The sequence below is a fragment of the Aythya marila genome (assembly GCF_965140915.1).
Source record: "Aythya marila genome assembly, chromosome: 8".
NCBI classification, from domain to species: Eukaryota; Metazoa; Chordata; class Aves; order Anseriformes; family Anatidae; genus Aythya; species Aythya marila.
Genome location: NC_139049.1, coordinates 9,610,637 through 9,629,339, shown reverse-complemented (window position 1 = coordinate 9,629,339; position 18,703 = coordinate 9,610,637). Strand labels below are relative to the sequence as shown.

Here is an 18,703-nt window from a genome sequence, read left to right as displayed (position 1 = left end):
TCGTTCCCCCATCAAGGTCTCCCCTCTTGTGCCCCTTCATCTGCCTTTTTTGCTTATCCCATCCAGAAAAAAACGTGCCTGAGGTGGCCCCGTGCACGCACAGTGCTTTGTAGGGCGGGGGGCTGCTGCCTGCACCCCCTTGTTCCCACCGCAGGGGCACCGGGGCGGTGGTGGTGACCTGACCCCATCCATCCCTGCACCCCAGCACGCGTGTGGCCGGGCGGGAGGGCCGGAACTGCCCCCAGGGAAGGGGTCAGGCCCCCAAATCTTCCCCCACGCTCTCCCCAACACCCCCAGGACTGGGGGCCGGGGGCTGAGCGCCGGCCCGCGGGACCCCGCTCAGCGCGCACCTGCCGCGCTGGGGCCGTGCCGAGCCGAGCCGAGCCCTGCAGAGCCAAACCCAGCCAAACCCAGCCAAATCGAGCCAAACTGAGCCAAACCGAGCCGTGCCAAGCAGGGGCGCTGCGCACAGCCCCGCCCCGGGCCCCCCCCGGCGGTAGCGCGGCCAATGGGCGGGGGCCGGGCGGAGCGGGGCGCACGGCTCGGCACAGCACGGCACGGCTCGGCACGGCTCGGCACGGCTCCGCTCCGCACCGCTCCGCTCCCCAGCCATGGCATCCAAGTGCCCCAAGTGCGACAAGACCGTGTATTTCGGTGAGCGCCCCCCCGGGGGTCCCCGCTGCATCCCCGGGTCCCCCCAGCCCGGAGCGCATCCCCGCCCGGCTCCCTCCTCCTCCTCCTCCCCACCCCAACCCCGCAGCCCCCGGCCGAGCTGGGGGATGCTGCCGGGGGTCCTGGGGCGGGTGGTGCTGGGGGGGTGCTGCCCGCACCCCCCGGGTTTGGGGTGGGGAAGCTTGGGGAGTGGCGTCCTGGGTGTGCCGGGTGCGCCCAGCCCCGTGTACGTGGGGAGGTTGGGGGGGGCGTCCCGGTGTCCGCAGGGTTGGGGGTGACCCTGGGGGGGAAAATGGGCCGGGGGGGGGTCCCGGTGCTGGGGTCCCTTGGTGCGGGGCAGCAGGAGGTGGCAGGTGCAGGCGTGCCCAACCCCGGCCAATTTGCGCCCTGCGACACCGTGGCCAGGTGTGCTGATCCCCTTAGCCCCCTCCAGCTGGGTGAGCAGCCCACATTTTGGGGTTCTGCGGGGTGCCCCCAAAGGGTCAGGGCTTGGGGTTCTGCCTCAGTGTGCCCGGGGTGGGGTGGTGGCCGGCTGGGGGCAATGGGGTCTCTGTTGGGCATCCCGCTGCGGGGCGATTTGGGGGTGCCACCTGTGTGTGCCCCTCCCAGGCACCAGGGCCCGTCCCCGTCCCATTTGGTTGTGGAGGAATCCCGCAGGGAGCCGGAGGTGCCCGGGTGTTTGAAGCCCCGGCAGCTTTCATTCCTTTCCGGCCATCTCCAAGTAAACACGGAGAAATAGGAATTTGCTGTCTTCCTCCTTTAAATAAACCTATTTGTGTGGGGGTGGGAACGGCTCGGCCTCTTGGATGTCCTGCCTCGTGTGAATCTTTTCCTTTTTAAGCAGAAAATAGCCCGTCTGTCCGGCCAGCTGGGCACGGCCGGCATGGGGTCAGCGCGGCTCCTCCTGCCCCGCCGGAGGGGATGTGTCGGGGCGATGGCCAGGGGGACACGGAGCTGCTCCCCGCATGTGTGCCACCCTCTTCCCTCCCGCAGCTCCCTGGAGGTGGCCAGGACACCCCTGTGCAGGTCTGGGTTGGCTCCCCTCGTCTTGTCCCCCTTGGGGACACCCAGGGGTGGCAGGAGGGAGGTGGCTGGCGGTGACACTGTCCCCCCCGGCACCCCGTGGGAGTGAGTCAAAGCGGGAGCTGGCCAAAAAACTTCTCCTCGCTCGGTGTTGAAATAGGCTGGAGCGCGTCCCCGCTGACGTCTTCGGCTTTTCCTCGAGGAACCGCCCAGGCTCCCACGGAATAAACCCGTGTGGGTTTATTCAGCGCAGGGGAAGTGAGCAAAACCTCCGTGCCAGCCGTCCCGGGGGCTGGGACGAGATGGGGCAGGGGTTACCCGCAGCGGGATCCCGGCACGGGGCTTTGGGGTGCTCCGTGGCCGCCCCTGTCGGAGCAAGGAGCCCCTCTGACAAAGCCCGGCTTGCCCAGGAGCACGGCCGCTGGTGCTGAATGAACGCTGGCAGCCCTGGGTCTTGGATGCCTGGCGTTGTAGCTTGGGGTCACGTGTGAGAAATGCCACCACGTCCCGCTCCGGGTCCCGCGGGCCGCCCGCCCGCTGGCTGAGCGCTGGCCAAGCCACCGGCGCTGGGCACCGGTGGAAAACTCATTTCCAGCCCGCCTGTTGCTTCGAGCTCCCTGGAAAAATCCAGCAGACTCCTCCCTGTAGTCAGAAGGATGTGGGCGTTTCCTGAGCTGCAGAATGAGCTTTTATTCTTTAAAAAGCATAGGGAAATATAAAAATAGTTTGCTGGCTTTTTTTTTTTTTTTTCTATTTTTTTTTTAAGCGCGTTCAGATCTGCTCGCCGCTGTTTCCAGCAGGACTGGGCGGCTCGGCTCGGCTCGGCTCGGCTCGGCCAACCTTTCCCCTTTTGGGGCCGGCCCCGTACGCGCTCGCTGCCCCCATGCTGGCAGGTGCCGGAGGGAGCGGCGTCACCCGGAGCCGAAGCGCCGCGCGTTTCCTGAGCTCCCTTTTGTGCTACCAGCCTTAAATGAGTTTTGCAGGGTCCCCCGGCTGCGCGGGCCGGGAGCCGTGACCCAGCCTTTCCGCCTCCCTTCCTGCCCTTTTCCCAGGGATGGCCGGGACGGCGGCGCGGGAAGCTTCCTGTGTTCCCGCGCGGCGATTCCTGAGCACGAGGCACCCGAAAACCCCGGGGACAACACGGGCACGTGGGTGTGCGTGTGGGTGCGAGCCAGCCTTGCTCGGAGGGCTCACCCCTGGTGGCTCGGAGGCATGGCTGCGGCGTGCCGGGGTGCTCTCCATGCTGAGCCCGAGAAGAAATCCAAGCTGCAGAAGCCACCCTGCAATTAATAAGTAACCGCCGTCCTTGGCCAGGCGCTGCTCGTTGCAGTGGGCAGCCAGCAGAGGCAGGAGGGCTTGATTTCCACCCGGCTGCTAACAAAGGGGCTGCTCCCTGTGCGCGGCACGGCGACGGCTGCCGTGGGCCTGTGCTCGGTGCGGGGCTGTGGCTGTGTCCCTGTCCCCTGGGCAGGCTGCTGGGGGTGCCCCGAGCCTCTGTGCTGCACCTCGAGCACGAGGGATGAGGACTGGGTCAGCTCGTGCTCGGTGCGAGCTCCCCGTGCTCCATCCAGCCTCGTGGTCCCCGGTAGCAGCCCGTGGATGGGGAGAGGTGGCAGGACCGGGGAGGGGGGTGGAAAGGAGAGGAAAGGTGGAGTGGGAACGCCCAAGCAAGGGGTAATGGAAAATATGTCTCTGTAACGTTACGATCAAATACGGAGAGCAGGGCGTGTGCCCTGGTGCCGCTTCCAGCGGCGATGGGGTGGCAGTGCCCGTGCCACGGGGCAGGGAGCGTGGGGGACAGGTCCTGGGGCGTGCTGCGGGGCTGCAGCTCGCGGGGAGGTGCCGAGCATCCCCTGCCACCTCTCTTTGTGCTGCGTGGCCGCAGGCCTGGCCCGAGCCCTTGGGGCACCAGCGGGACAGGGAGGCAAGATACCCGGGAGAGGTTTTGCCGGTGTGTGCGCCTGCCCGGGCTCACCCTGCGCACTGACTGTTCATCTCGTGGCGATGCAGGGCCCCGAGCAGAAGGAGCGAGGCTGGCAGAAGGCAGACAAAGGCAGACGGTGCTTCCTATCCAGTTGCATCCCCCGGGAGCCACGAGCTCGGGGACTCGGGGTGTGGATGCCAGGAGCTTGTTGGAGCTCCTGCAGGCAGCGCTCATCTCCGGGGGAATATAATATCCCCCTTATTCCTGGGGCTTGGCCCTGGCTGGGGGAAAGGAGCAGCGAGGAGCATCCCGAGGGGCTGCAGCTCAGCCACACGGCGATGCCTGGCTGTGTATCGCAGTGAGCCAGGGGAGCGTGCCCGCAGGAGCACTGCCGGTGCCCTCCCAACACCAGCTCTCATCTCTCTCTCTCTTTTTTTTGTTTAATTTTCCTTTGTGCCTGCCACCGCTTTGAAGCGCATCTGCAGCCGTTCTGGCAGCATCCCTCTCCCCCGGGGCTGCCTGTCGCTGGGTCCCCGCGGGGATTTGGCATCCCCGTGGCCGAGCTGGGCTTTGTCCACGCGGGGAGGCGATGGCGTGGACGGGCCCCGCTCGGTGGCACGCAGCCACCGCCACCTCCACGGCGAGGCAGAGCTGATGTCAGCCCCTGGAAATGCCTGGGCGAGGGCTCGGCAGCCGGCCCCAGGCGGGGAGGAGGGAGGCTCCTTCCCCGTTCCCATCCCAAAAAGATGTGTGCTCTGCTCGCCGCTCGCCCACGCCGGCTGCCTTGCCCGGGCACGGCGGGTAATTAGGGGATGAGCCGCGGTGTCTCGGGGTGGAGCTCCCCCAGCAGCCCCATCCCGATCCTTGCTCCATCTGCCTCGGCTCCGGGGTGGGATAGGATGTGCCGCCGCGCGTCCCCAGTGGGGAAGCCAGCTGGAAAATCCCAGTGGGAAGGGAAGGGAGGGGAGGGGAGGGAGGGGAGGCCGCGGGCTGGCTCCCAGGAGCAGAGGCAGCCAGGCAGCCGCTCTGCCTGGTTCCCACCCTCGCTGTGAGCCCTGCTGCCAGCAGGCTCAGCCCACGGCGGGGCTGATAACAGGCAGACAGAGCCCTCCTGAACCCTCCCAAATCCCCAGGGGTGCTGGATAGTGTGGGGGGGACAGCGGGCACCCAGCTTCCCTGTGTGGGGATGGAGCCGTGCCACGGGGCGTGGTGAGGGGCCGGGGTCCTGCAGCCGGGCTCCTTGGTGCCCGTGGTGGGGGTCCCGGGGGGGTCCCCGCCGTGGCAGGGGATGAGGTTGGCGGCGCCGTCACTGGAGCTGATGCAACCGCGGAGCAGCCGTGGCTGTGTGACAGGAAATCTGGCCGCTGGGGCTCTCTCTCCGCAGTGATTTATGGGGCCGCGCGCGCACAAACGGGACGCCGCTGCCCTGGAAATGGGCCGGGCTGGCTCCAAGCTGTTTCCTCTGCCCGGGGTGAACAATGCAGCCCGAAAGCCGCCCCGGCTGAGCGGGGTCTGAGCGCCTGGCTCTGCTCCCCGTCCCCTGGGAGCCTTTGTTTGCGGCCAGGGGACATCTGACCACCCTCCGGGCAGCCTGGCAGGGGGCTTGGTGTCTCTCCACGAGGACAAGGGGTGTCCCCGCTGGCTCCCGGGATGTCCCCATGTGCCAGGAGCAGGACAGTGCGCCGAGCCACCTCGTCCCTCCTGCCCTGTCCCCTGCCAGGGGCTGCAGGTGCCTGCGAGGTCTGTGGAGCAGCAGGGTGTTAGAGCTGCCCGAGGTGTTATCGGGGGTGCATCTCATCTCCCGGGGCAGGAAGGAGCAAGTGTAAGTGCCACGGCCTCTGCAAAACACTGCTGGGGTTTTCCTCCTGCGGCTCCTTGCTTTGCACCAGGGGTGCAACGGGGTGGAGGAGACCCAGCCGAAATGGCCTGGCTGTGCAGCCACTGTGACAAAGCCGAGTGGCTCTCTGGCCCCGAGCCTCTGGCTCGGCTTTCAGCCGGTCACGCTCCATTTCCCTCCCCTGTGTGCCGGGGAGGAACGGGCAGCAGCAGCGCGTCCCCCTGCCCTCTCCTGCAGCGGGTTCAGCCCAGCAGCCCGGTCTCGTGCGTGACCCACGTGCCACCAGGGCGTTTGTCCGGTCACTGTCACCACGAGGCCAAATGCAGTTCAGCCCCTGCAGCCTGCCGAGGCCACGCGGGGATACCCGGGGCTCGTGCTGGCCCCGCTGCTGCTGCTGTGCACGCAGAAAGCCCCGGGCTGGCGGGGAAGCGTCTCCTTTGTGTGCCACCCCTTGTGACCCGCGTGCAGCCGAACCCGGGGCTCCAGCAAATTTCTGTCTGTGTGAGAAGCCTGCTGACTCCGCCGGGGATTTTGGTTGCGCAAAGCCTGCCTGCCCCTGCCTCCTGCTCGCTGCACAAGCTCCTCTTGCTCGGTCACGGTGTGGCGACGCTTCGGGCTGACTCCGCACCCCCAGCCCGTGCTTCCCTTGGGGAGCTCTGCCTTCACCTCTGCGGCTCGCCCGTCGCCCTGCCTCGCACCGGGGCTGATGTTTGGGGTGCTGAGGGTGGTTATTTCGGCTTATCTCGGTGCTGCGGTGTGCCCCGGGCGCAGCTGTTTGCCCTGGGAGGAGGGTGGCTCTCGAAGCCAGGACCTGCCCTCACAGCTCTTGGCCCCTGACTTGACCTGATGCAAGCTGGAGACGTTTGCTGAAGTCCTTTTATATTTTTTTTTGGGGGGGAAAGGTGCTGGAAAACAGGCCGCCATGGAGGAGGTGTTCCTGCCGAGCAGGGCCGAGCTTCGGTTGCGCTTTTATTTGCTCGTTAAATATTTTATTTGGCCCTTACCACTTCGTTTTACGGAGGCTTTAATGGGAAGGCGCTGCTTTCCCGCTGCCTGCGCGTGTGTGAGAGGGGTGGGTGGGCAGGGGCTGACACCCCAACCCCAGAGCGGGGTGGGGAGGAGCTGGGGGCTGAGCAAGGGACCCACAAACCGCAGTGGTTCCCCGAGCCTGCAGAGGGACACGGGTGGGGATGTGGGATGAGGTCCCTGGAGCCATGCTGCAGGCAGAGCCAGACGAGGTGCATTTGTGGGACCGGTCTCAAAGCGTTTTCCCTCCCTGAACTGGATGCTTTGGAGCCGTTTCTGGTGCCTGCAGCCAGCCGCTCTGTGGGTTTGCAGCGCACAGGGACGCACGTCGCACCCGTGCACCCCCAGCCGGGTGTCCTCCGGGGCCAAAATCCCTCCTCGGTGACTCCGGGGGCTGCCTGCCGTCCCGTCCTCCCAGCCGGAGGCAGGAAAATGAGCAGGAGCCGGCGGGGCCGGCACGACGGGCCGGGTGGGGCCGGGTGGGCATGGCAACTCCAAATATTTGAATGGAGCAGGGCCGCGCGGGGTAACGCGGCAGCAAAAATAGACACGGGGAGTAGGAAGGAACGTGCTACTGCTGCCGGAGCGGCGTGCTGGGGAGGACAACCGTGGCACCACAGAGCTGTCACCCTGGGGATGCTGTGCCTGCAGCGAAGTGGCCAGCGTGCATGGTGAAGGAAAGGGGTGCGAGCACGTCGGTGGGGCAGCCCCGCACCAAACGCAGCCCCTCTCGTGCCCGGGTTTGTGCAGAGGTGCCAGGCAGTCGCTCACCCGCTGTCTCATGTCTCCCCGCAGCCGAGAAGGTCTCCTCCCTGGGCAAGGACTGGCACAAGTTCTGCCTGAAGTGCGAGCGCTGCAACAAGACCCTGACCCCGGGCGGGCACGCCGAGGTAAGAGGTGCCGGGGGGTTGGGGCCAGACCCGGCATCCTGCCCTCGTCCTGCAGCCCACGAGCCCTTCCCTTGGCTTGCAGTCAGTGCCCGAGGGGCACAGGGCTCGCCGTGCCTCCCTGTGGCCTTGCCCGTGGTGCTGGTACCTGCAGGGCCCGGAGGCAGGAATGGAGGAAGGGGAGCAGCCGCCCCAAAGGGGAGCCGCTTGCATTCCCCACGCAGCTACTAATGGAGCTAAAAAAGCCCCGAATCCATTTAAAATGTAAATATTTGGAGAAGCTGAAGCAGCAGGGGCTGTGCTGACACGCTGGGGGGGAACTGATGGACTCTCCTGGGCTCACCAATGCCCTGGGGAGGGGGAAGTCCCGGGAACCAGTTTGGGGAAGGTGCCCAACGAGGACCTGGGAGCACGATGGCAGGGGCTGAGCCCTCAGAGCAACTGTGTTAGCCTCGTGTGGCTCCCCGCTGTGCCCCGGATCTCGCAGGGTGCCTGTCATGCCAGAGTGTCACCAGCTCCTTAGCGGCGCAGCTGAGGGGCAGCTGGTGGCAGCGGGGACAGCCGTGCCGGCCGGGGCCGGGCTGCGAGCCCCCAGCCCTGTAGGGGAGGCTGGGTGCACGTTTTGGGTTGGGTTCAGGCCACGAATTTGCCTTTTCTCCATATAAGGCCGGATTCTGCTCCGGGGCGACGGCAGCCAAGCCCCCGGTGACTGTGCCGGGAGCAGGATTTGGCCCTTCCCAGCTTTTTCCCCCCCAAAGCCAGCTTGTTTGGCCAGGTTGGGAAGGTGTCGCGGGGAGACCGGCTAAATGTTTACCCTCCCTCCCGCCACGCAGCGCTCTGGGGACGCTGATATTTTTGCCTGGCAGCTGCTCTCTCCCAGCCAGCTGCCCGCTGGCCCGCCTGGCCCCGAGCCCTCTCCCTCTGCACAGCTGCACCGGGAAGGGAAGGGAAGGAAGGGGCTGCGCTCATTTTGCTCCGTGACCTCCCTCTCCGGTGGCTGGAGAAGATTCTTCTCACCCTGTCCTGCTGCTCTGCTTGCTTCGGGCTCGGGGGTTTTGCAGCAGAGGGCAGGGGCATGGGCCACAAAGCAGGGCTCGAAGTGCTGTGGCGCTGGGCCTGGTGGAAGCAGAGGGACAAACGCTCTTTCTTCGCTCTTGGCCTCGCTTCCAGCGGGCCGTGAGAAGCTGCTGGTGGAGCTGCAGGACGTTATCTGGGGCCCTGGCAGCCCTCTCGTGGGCGGCCGCATGGGAGAAGAGGCCTGGTGCTTATCGCCCGCTTCGTGCCTTCCTCTGATAGCCAGCCCGGCTGATAGCGGGGCCGATAGTGGGGCTGATGGCAGCGGGGCTGGGACTGGTGCCCGCACGGGGCCTCTGATCTCAGGCCAAGCGAGGGGCACAGCACTGAGGCTGGAGGTGAAGCTGAGCAGAAGCCCTCTCCTGGCCTTGCCAGGGTGCGTGGAGATGTCCCGGGGCCGGGCAGGGGGTGGGATGGGGATGGTGATCGGCTGGATCGGTGCTCAGCACCCTAACACTGCTCTCTCCCCAGCATGACGGGAAGCCCTTCTGCCACAAGCCCTGCTATGCGACGCTGTTCGGCCCCAAAGGTAGGTCTGGGTCCCCGTGGCCCTAAAAAGCCCCAGGAGTTGGGCTGGTGTGGGCTGAAGCAATCCCAAACCTGCAGCTGCTTCGTAAAGAGGGATAGGAGAGGGGGGAATCGATCCTGACAACAGTCAATCCTGACAGCTGTCTCTCTCTCTCTCTCTCTTTTATTTTTTTAATTAAATAAAGAGACAATTTTCCATTCAAACAGAAGGTGGAGTCACTCTCCCATCCCGCAAGTGGCTGCAGAAAGCCTGGGGCAGGAGGAAGGGAGCTGGGGCTCAGCAGGGACGGGGGTGCCCAGGGGAGGTGGGACGGGGCCGGGAGGAGGATGGAGACCCCCGGGTGGCTCCGGGGATGCTGCAGCCCCTCTGTCCCCCTTCATAGGGGTGAACATCGGCGGTGCCGGGTCCTACATCTACGAGAAGCCGCAGATCGAGGGGCAGACCGCCCCGGGGCCCATCGAGCACCCGGTGAAGGTGGAGGAGAGGAAGGTGAACGCCGCGCCGCCCAAGGGACCCAGCAAAGGTGAGGAGGGGTGGGGGGCACGAGCAACAGGGGTGTTGGGCTGGGTGCTGGCCGGGGTGTCCCACACTCGTGTCCCCTTGTCTTCCAGCCTCCAGCGTCACCACCTTCACCGGGGAGCCCAACATGTGCCCGCGCTGCGGCAAGAGGGTCTATTTTGGTAAGGCTCCGAGTGGGCACCGCGTGGTGCGTGGTCTCCACAGGCCCCCTGGGGCGTGTGGGGTCTAGGAAGGGGGTCTGGGGTCTGTATGCATGGAGGTGAGGTCCCTGTGGGGCATTCTGGTCGCCCCCTGCGTGTTGGTGACGTGTGGGGGTGACCGTTCCTGCTTGTCCCCTCTGCAGCCGAGAAGGTGACCTCGCTGGGGAAGGACTGGCACCGGCCCTGCCTACGCTGCGAGCGCTGCAGCAAGACGCTGACCCCCGGGGGCCACGCCGAGGTAAGGGCAGCCCGAGGGGGTCCCCACAGCATGGGGACCCTGTGTAGAGTCGTGCCAAAGCGAGCCGGGCTGTGCCACCACGAGAGGGCAGAGCGGCTCCACGCGTCCCGCGCCGCATGTCCCCACGGGTGACACGTTTTGTCTCTTTGCCTGGCGCAGCACGACGGACAGCCCTACTGCCACAAGCCCTGCTACGGGATCCTCTTCGGGCCGAAGGGTGAGTGCTGGGGACGCAGGACTGAGGGGAACAACACCCATCCCACCTGTGTCCTCACCCCCGTGCGTGTCCCTCTTCCTTGCAGGCGTCAACACCGGAGCCGTGGGCAGCTACATCTACGACAAAGACCCCGAGGCGAAGAACCAGCCGTAGGGCAGCCCCCTGCCCGCCCGCCCGGTGCCCCCGCACTAACCTCCCGCTCGTAGAAGTAGCTGGAGCGGCCCTTCGCCTCGGAGCTGTGCTCTCCCTGCTGTCTCTACTGCGGGCAGGACGGCCCTGCCCTCCGGGTTATATATCATAGTCTCTAATATAAGCTTCAGTGTTTAAAGGCAAAGGTTGAAGGCGGCTCTGCTCGGTCCCAATGCGCTCTGCCCTCCCCTCCCTCCCTCTGGCCACCCCCCCAGCACAGGAGGCAGCTTGGTGGCTGCGTGGCCTCCCGCGGCATTCGGGGATGCCACCACCGGTGACACCCACATCCCCTAGGGGCTCTGCTCCTTCCCAGGCTGCACGCCCAGCTCCAGCAATCGAGGGGCTGGCACCTCCCCGTGTCCCCATCCTTGCACCCCCAGGGCATCCCCACCCGTGCGCCCCTTTGGGGCCCAGCTGCTCCCCACGTCCGGGGGCAGAGCGCATTGGGCTCGCGGCTCGGTTGGGCAGTGTACTCCCCGCCTGCTCCCCCGAGCCTGAGGTTTCTCGTCGTGGTTGTTTATTTATAAGCCGTTGTAAGTGTGCTCCTGGCTGCGGAGAGTGGCGCCGCCCGGGTCTCGCCCCGTCCCCCGCACGCACGCCCAGCCCCGCTGCTTGCGCTGCCCACCAGGCCGGGCCATGCGGCGCCAGCGCCGTGCGCTCCCCGGGCCCCCGGACTTTTGTTATTTGCTGACAATAAAGGTTTTGAGAGATGCGGTGTGCGCCTGAGCTCTGGGGGCGGGTGGGGAGGACGCGGAGCCTCCCAGCAGCTTGCTCCTGCCCCGTTCCTCCTGGAGCAACACGGAGCAGCCCCAGCCTGTGCCGGGGCGGTGGGGCTGGAGCACCAGGGGCACCCTGGCATGGCCTGGCTGGAGGCAGGAGCAGAGCAGGTTTGTCACTTAGTGCTGCTACAGCCCCCCGCACAGCGTGGCTGGAGCCCAGGGCTTTCTTCTTCCTTCATGCCCCACTGCTTGTCCCCCACCGTGCTGCTGTCCCACAGTGGCCACCTGCAGTGCCCCACAAGCAGAGCTCCAGCCTGGCCCAGCTGAGCACCAGTGGTTGCCTCCCAGCAGCAGGTGCCCCAAAGGCTATGTTTGTGGGGGAAAACTGGGCCTGCTGCCTCCCCAAATGTCTTGCAGCCTTGTGGCACAGCTGCAGGGCTGTTCAAGGTTAGCCTAAACGCTGGCTGCAGCATCCCTGGAGCTGCTCCCTTGCCCACAGGGAGCGTTTGGTCATGGTGGCATCTCCCTGGGCTTTGTTGCCCAGCAGGATCGTGCCAGAGGAGCTGCTGGCATGGGAGCTCCTGGCTTTCCCTCTCCTGGCAGCAGCAGCCCGCAGCCTTTTCCCAGGCACGATGGGCTCGGCCGCAGCGATTCCTGTGCCCAAGATGCGGATGTGTGTGTTTGTGTTTGGTGGGGTTCTCGTGGGGACCTGACCCCTCCAAGGCTCCTTCCCTGGTCCCGTGGCTGACATCTACAAGGGTGCAGCACTGCACCGTGCAGCAGCTGGTACAGCGGGGTACCCCATTACTCCCCATACAGTTGCAGGCGAGGCCCCTGGCACGCTGCAATGTGGCAGGGAGGCCAACAGCACTGGTCACAGCTGTTGCCACATCAGCAAGCTGGCACCAATCAAGCTGTGCTGCTCTCCTTGCAACCCTTATTTACTTACCATCATTAATTAACGAGCTTAATAAACCCACCTCTTTGCTAGCAGTGCCCCTGGTGCTCCAGGTGCTGCCTGCACCCAACACAAGGGGGGGACATGAAGCTTGAGGCATGGTGCTGGGCTGCGTGGGGTGGGGACGTGGCTGGGGTGGCTGAGCATGGCACAGTGTGACATGAGCCACTCCCAGGCGGCAGCCCTCAAAGACAGGATTTTATTTTGTTTGGGTGGAGTTGGCTTTTTTTCTTCTCTGTGTTTTTTTTTTTTTTTCTCTTGCTTACGTTTTTTTTTCCTCAAGAGAGTTTCATTGGGGAAAAAGCTAAAAATAGACAAAATTCAGCTCTGCACAAGTGAGAAGCCTGCCTCTGCTAAGGAAGAGCCCTGCTGCTGTGCTGCAGGTGGGTGACATTTGTCTCTGTGCTCCCCTGCAGCCTGGGGACATGGTGAGGGCAGCAGGCACCACTTGTGGCAAAAGGTGGCCACCAGGTACCCATGAGGTGGGTGCTAAGAGCAGGCAGCTGAAGGACTTGGTGGGGTTTTGGGGCGCCACATGGGGTTATCCAGCTGCATGCCAAGGGTTTGAGGTTGTCCTGGTGCAGCACAGCAGCACTTTGCTCGAGCCGGCAGGGCAGCTCTAGCCTCTAATCCTTGCTGCATTTTTGTATTTATTTTTGGGAGACCTATGTGAGCTGAAAAAGGCCCCTTACTGCCAAAAGGGGCTTGGAAAACATCTTTCCCCTCGGGGATGTCAAGTATTTTATTATTTTTTTCAGCTAGGACTTGCTGGTGGGATAAGAAAGTTGGAGAGGGCTGGTGATTACAGACGTGCTCTCCAGGGTACGGAAGAAAACAGACCAAAGTGGATGCAGCTTTGCCTGGAAATCCCCCAGGCGCCATGAACTTATCCCATGCAATTAGCCTTGCTTGCTTCCCTGGGAGCCAGCAGAGCCCAGCACGGCGCCATGCCCTGCAGCAGGCTTCTCCTCGCTGGGCACAGAGCAGGGATCCCACCAGGTGCCACCATGCACTGATGTTGGATGTGTTTTTGGGGCAGTCTGGGTGACGGGGTGCTGATGTCCCTATTAGTGACCTGGAAAAGGGAATGATGAGCATTCAAATGGTGGTCCCAGGAGGACTGGGTGAGGGCAGGAATGACGGGGCAGCCCTGTGACATGAAGTCAGAGCCAGTCTGTGCAGGGGAGAGGTGCCATGGGTGCCTGCCAGCCAAGGGCCTCACTCCCTGCTGTCCTCCGCCGTCTAGCACCACCTGGAAAGCTACCAAGGCCTCCAGGTGTGCTCTAACACCCCTTGGAGATCTTGCTGTGCTCTCCTGTGCACTCTACCAAAACGTTGAAGTCTCCCAGGGATCTCTAGAGGCATCCCAGGGCCTCAAGTGAAGTTTAGAGAGTCCTAGAGACATCCCAGTGCACCCTTTAGTTTTCTGGGTCCTCCTAATGTAGTCCAGCAACACCTGGAAGGCTCCCAGGGCAGCTGGGTGCATTCTAATGCCGTTTGGAGACCTTGCAATGCTCCTCAGTGTGCTCTAGCTTCCCCTAGAAGCCTGCCAGGGCTCTCTAGAGGCCTCGCAGGGCACCAATGTACTCTCATGTGCCTCAGGGGCCTCCAAGTGCTCTCTAGAGAGACCTAGAGGCCTCCCAGGGCCTTCCAATGCATTCTTGGTTGCCCTAGGTGCCTCCTATTGCACCCTAGAGGGTTCCCAGGAGAAGGCCCTGCAAGGTCTCTGTGGGGAGCTGGATTACACTGGGATGTACTGGGTGGTCTGGGCCACACTAGGAGGCCTTTAGTGCTCCTTAGAGTATACTAGAGTAAAATGAATAGAGTAAACTCCAGTGAGGCCCTCAGGGGATGCTAGTCTACCCTGTAAGGTGTGATAGACCGCCAGAAGGTACTGGAGAGCACTGGAGAGCTGCAGCAAGACTCAAGGCCGCACTGGGAGGCCTCTAGGGCATCCTTGAGGATGCTGGGTGGCACTGGGAGGCATTCAGGGAGAGCTACAGCACACTGGGGGGCCCTGGTAGACGTGCACAGGCTGTAGAGCAGACTGGAGGTTCATTGGAGGCGTGCAGGGAGCACTGAAAAGCCTTTAGGGCACCCTAGAGGACACTGGTGAGCCTTGAAAGGCCTCCAGCTAACGCTAGAGCACACTGCAGGGCCCTGGAAGGCCTCGAGCGTGCCCTAAAGTGCACTAGAGAGCCTTGCGGGGCCTCCAGGGGGCACTAAATTAAAGTAATCTAGGCACTACGCTTGTGTAATTAATCTAGACACTGCTAAAGCAATCTAGAGATGCTCCCAAGGGCCAGGAGATGCCCGCAGCACCACAGAGCAGCACTGACCCACGTAGAGCCGGGGAGGTTGTGGCTGGGAGCGTGGCTGGGCAGGAGAGCAGGACAGATTTAAAGCATTTGCTGGGGACTTGATACGTAGGAGCCAAAAGGGATAAAGTGCTGGAAGGTGTGATTTAAGAGGGAGTATTAAAAGGGGCCCAGTGAGCACAGCTTGCTTCCATGCGGGCCAAGAAGCACTCTGATGCTCCCTGAAGGCAATGGAGCGGCTCTCGCTTGCTTGGCTGGGCTTCGGCTTGGCCCCAGGGTGAGGTTAAAGTGATGGGTCTAAATCCTGGAGAGGGTGTAGGAGAGCAGGCAGGGATACAGGAGGAGCAGGAGGAACAGCATGAAACCACGCAAAGGAGGATTAGAGCTGTAAATCTCCCTGCCAGCCTGCTGGGAGAGCTGCAGCGGTGGTGGTGCAGACCCTGGCTGCCTGTTGGAAGCTGCTGGGCTCTGCAGCAGCCTGTACATCGCTGATGGATGTACAGTGGTGTACTGATGTACAGATTTGCAGTGGTGTGAGCAGATGGGGACCTCCCTGGGGGCTCCTGGTGTGCCCTAGGGCTGGATGCGGGGCAGATCTGGGGAAGGAATAGCTGTGCTAATAGGATGGAGGTGTGTGTGCTGCTGCTGGGGCTTGCATGCTGCACAACCCATGGCTGCTCTCCTCTCCTTCCCTCTCCTTGTGCTATCTCTGTCCCGATTTCTCTGCCTTGCTTCTGTCTTGCTGTGGTAAGGCAGAGCCAAGCAGCCCTGTCTGAAACAGGGGTGCAGCCTCGCAGCATTTGGGCCGTCTGTCTCCCTCCCTGTGTGACACCGCTTCAGAGGGCGTGGTCTTCTGGCAGTGGGTCTCCCTTATCACACCAACGTGATGTGATGGTTATCACATCAACAGCTCCATTGCAGAGGGCAAACTGCTGGGGCAGTAAACCAGGGCGTTCCCCCACAATAGGGGCTGTGCTGTGGGAGAGGGCGTTGGACCAGGACTCATCATCTGTACCTGGGTGAGTAATGGGGTGCCTGGGGGTCCTGCACTCCGTTCCCCTTCTCCTCATCTTGATTGCTAGGAGCGAGTGAATTTTTAACCAGGACTGAAAGGTGTGGTAGCAGCAGCCTGTCGTCATCAGCTGGCCCCGGCTGAGTGGCACAGCTGATCCCCACAGCGGGGTATGGCAGGGCAGGGAGGTGGCCCTGGTGCGAGCTGACCCCACGGGGTGCTGAGCACCCCCAGCTCCAAGACAGCTTCCCAAAGTAGCAGCATCCTCAGCCAGCCTGGCTGCAGGCGGGTGCGATCGCTGCAACAGAACCAGCTGTGGCCATGCCAGGAAAGTGCACCAAACCCTCCCACGGAGGGTTTCAGCCACGAGATTTCCTGGGGCTGCCACTAATGGAAAGCTTGCAGGGAAGAGCAGATGGTAACGGAGCTTTTTGGCCAGACTGCATGCGGGGAGACAGTGGGAAGCTGTGCCTGGATGAAATTTGAGGAGATTTTCCATGTCGCTGGGACTTGGAGGGATTGGAGAGGTTCTCCTGTCCCATGTCTGGAAATCCCAGACACACCCCAAGTAGGGACCTGCAGCCAGGCACCCTCCTGAGCATGCACTCAATGGGACCGGTGTGCCCCAGCCCCGTGTGCCACTGCCATCCTGGGCAGCAGTATGGGAGCTGCTGGCACTGGGTGTATCACCTCTGAGCACACATGGGCATAGGGCCAGGCTGTGGGGACGGACCCAAAAATATTTGCTTCCATGAGCCGCCTGCCCTGGACCCCTTGCAGGAGCAGGAGCTGAACCCTGCAAGAGCATGTGTCTGTTACAGCGTGCGTGGTATCGCATTTACGGCGTGATAACAATTCACGCCCATGCTCCCGAGGTTTTGTGTTGGCCCAACAAGCGCCTGCTGTGGGCAGCCAGCAGCCTTAGCGGGGCTGGAAATGTTTGTGCACTTACTGTGAGAAACAACTGTGCGATTGTCCGTGGGCACGGGGGGCGGGCTCCGGGCTGTGTCTGCACAAGAAAAGCAGGGAATGTGTTTTGCGGTCTCAAACCATTTTGTACTGAAGGTCCAGCGTGGTGAATGTCCCCCGCAGCAGCCAGCTTTTGGGGCAGCCCCGTCCTTTCCCGCAGTGCAGCCAGGTGCAGGCACCGCTCGGGGCATCTCCCGCTGCCATCCTGTTCCCGATCCCTCCCAGCCCTCAGCCACCTGTCAGCTTTATGAAGACGTACCCCAGATTTTTCCTGAGGGCATAAATTGGCTTGACAGCCTGCTCCGTGCGGCTGTTCCCGGTGCAGAGGTAATGGGATTAGCTGTGTGCAGACCTGGGGGCAATGCCAGGCGAGTGCGTGCCCCCCCATGCACCCTGGCGTCCCTCCCACCTTTCCATGGGAACCCACATCTGGCAGCTTCTCCTGGCCCATGCTGGGCTTTTTAAGCCGCCCTGTAATTTTCTTGTCAAATTAGTCACATATTGGGCTGGGGAGGACATAGTTTACAACAAATCGTCTCGGTTGAGTGGGCCTGCAACTTGCAGGCAGAAATAGGGCCGAGGAGGGGAATTTTGCAGAAGCTGCAGTTGTCTGACCGCTCGCAAAGCGCTGGGCCGAGCCCCGCGGCGGCGACGTGCTTCGGACATTCCTGGGTTTTTCTTAGTCACATTTTCCGCAGGGAGGGGACCTGGGGGCAGCTCGGGAGGATCTGAGGTTGGGGAAGAAATGAGCAGAGGCATCCTCCAGTTCTGCGGGGGGGGGAAGGCGCGAATAAGGCCTGTGGTTGATCCATGCAGGGCACGGCTGTCCGGAGCGAAGCTGCTTTTGCCTTCCCGTCATCCCTGTGCAGGAGCTGAGCAAAGCGAGCCGTGCCATCGCTGCCTGGCAGCACCCCGGCACACGCAAACAAACGGGACGGCCCAGGTTTGTCTCAGGGCTGCTGCCGTGCCCTCGGGGAGCGCTGGCGCCTGATGCGCCAGGACGGAGCCTCCACCCCCAGATTGGTATCAGAGGGCACCGGGCGGCTGGGGTGTGCTGTGCTCGGGTGGCTGAATTCGCTGGAACAAGGTCTGCAGATAAGATAAACCTGCAGTTCGCTGGGGAGGCTGTTGGCAGCTGGAGCTGGCCGGGCTGTTTCCCTGGTGGGGGAGCCTTGCTTTGATGCAGGGCTTGGGTTGGGACCAGGCTTGGCTCAAGATGCCCCTGGCCCCTGTCTCCTGCAGGGCAGTGCGGCTCTCTCCCTGCAGCCATCCCGTGCCCTTTAGTTGGATTTCATCTGGATTATGAGATGGGCTGCTATACCCCCAGTCATGGTGCTGGAAGTCACTGTAGGAACCAGATTGCTGAGAAATGCCTGAGTTCTGCATTCGGGGCATGCAGAGGACCCTGAATCTTAGAAGGGGCAGCGACCAGCTCGCCCCAAATGCTGGAGTGCTTCCAGCCAGCTGGCTGCAGCGTGGGCTGGGGGCTGTCGGGGACTCTGTTTATCGCCCTGCTGATGTGTTTCACACGCCGTCAGTAGGAGCGTTTATGAACTCGCTCCCCATAAAATGAACAAAAGGCCACATCCTGCGGGTCCCCGTGGCACTGCTGTGCTCCCTCCCCAGCCAGCAGTGCCATCGGCACCCCGTGCTCACCCCGACGGGGCGGCCGTGCCAAATCAGCACCACAGGGATCTGGGCAGCCTCGGACCCCATCCCAGCAGGGTTGGCAGCGAGCAGCACGCGGCTCCTCGGCGCCAGCTTTGCAAGCCCTCCTGCCGGCCTTGTGTCCTCTCTGCTGCATGAATAGGCTTGAAAAAGTACAAGGGGGGGGGGCTGAGCGCTGTCCCCACCGCCTGGCTGGGTCAGTCGGCCTGCGGTGCCAGGGGGACGCTCCCGCTGCAGGAGCCCGGCCAGGCGCTGCGTGGTCCGTGGGGACCGGGGCTGGGCCAGCCTGTGGCTGCCCGCCGGCACAAAACCTGCCTTAAAAGGGAGCACAGCTGGGGACGGCTCTCCTGGCCGGGCAGCAGCCTCAAAACCATGTGTGTAAGGGGAAATAGGGTCACTGGAGGGAGGGGGGCATGCCCCGTGTGCCCTGAGTCTTCAGGGTGCGGTGGGTTTGCCATCGCCGAGCCTGGGCGCGACGGGGAGCATCAGCCGGAGGAGCGCGCCCGCTGCAAAGGCGGTGTGGAGCGCGGCGGGGTCATGAAACAATTCCACAACCCACGATCTTCGCCCTTGGGTGCAGCTTGTCACCTCTCCTCCTGCACCCACGGGTGGGCTCGGGCACCAGCAGCGCCCTGTTTCTGCAGGGGGGGCGGCAAGGGGTGCCTCGCATTTCGGGAGGCAGGCACCGGGCGTCCCGCCGCTGGGTTTCACAAGCCCTCTTGAC

General features: G+C 63.4%; 1 protein-coding gene across 2 annotated transcripts; it reads left to right on the top strand.

Annotated features, from left to right (window-relative positions):
- Positions 1–515: 515 nt before the first annotated feature.
- Positions 516–11,046, top strand: CRIP2 (cysteine rich protein 2). Of its 2 annotated transcripts, none has more exons than XM_082765759.1 (8): positions 516–654; positions 7,278–7,372; positions 8,915–8,972; positions 9,355–9,495; positions 9,584–9,652; positions 9,835–9,929; positions 10,089–10,146; positions 10,232–11,046. In XM_082765759.1, exons 1-8 carry the CDS (start codon positions 612–614, stop codon positions 10,297–10,299), a joined length of 627 nt encoding a protein of 208 aa, XP_082621885.1. In that variant the 5' UTR covers positions 516–611; the 3' UTR covers positions 10,300–11,046. The 2 variants fall into 2 exon arrangements, with proteins under 2 accessions (XP_082621885.1, XP_082621886.1); XM_082765760.1 differs by lacking the exon at positions 516–654 and adding an exon at positions 7,022–7,166.
- Positions 11,047–18,703: the final 7,657 nt, after the last annotated feature.

Bases quoted from the DNA above. Each gene is read 5' to 3' on its own strand.
- CRIP2 (XM_082765759.1), top strand. From the start codon at position 612: ATGGCATCCAAGTGCCCCAAGTGCGACAAGACCGTGTATTTCG. The intron at 9,930-10,088 runs GTAAGGGCAGCC...TGCCTGGCGCAG, and splicing joins CCCCCGGGGGCCACGCCGAG to CACGACGGACAGCCCTACTG. The intron at 10,147-10,231 runs GTGAGTGCTGGG...TCTTCCTTGCAG, and splicing joins GATCCTCTTCGGGCCGAAGG to GCGTCAACACCGGAGCCGTG.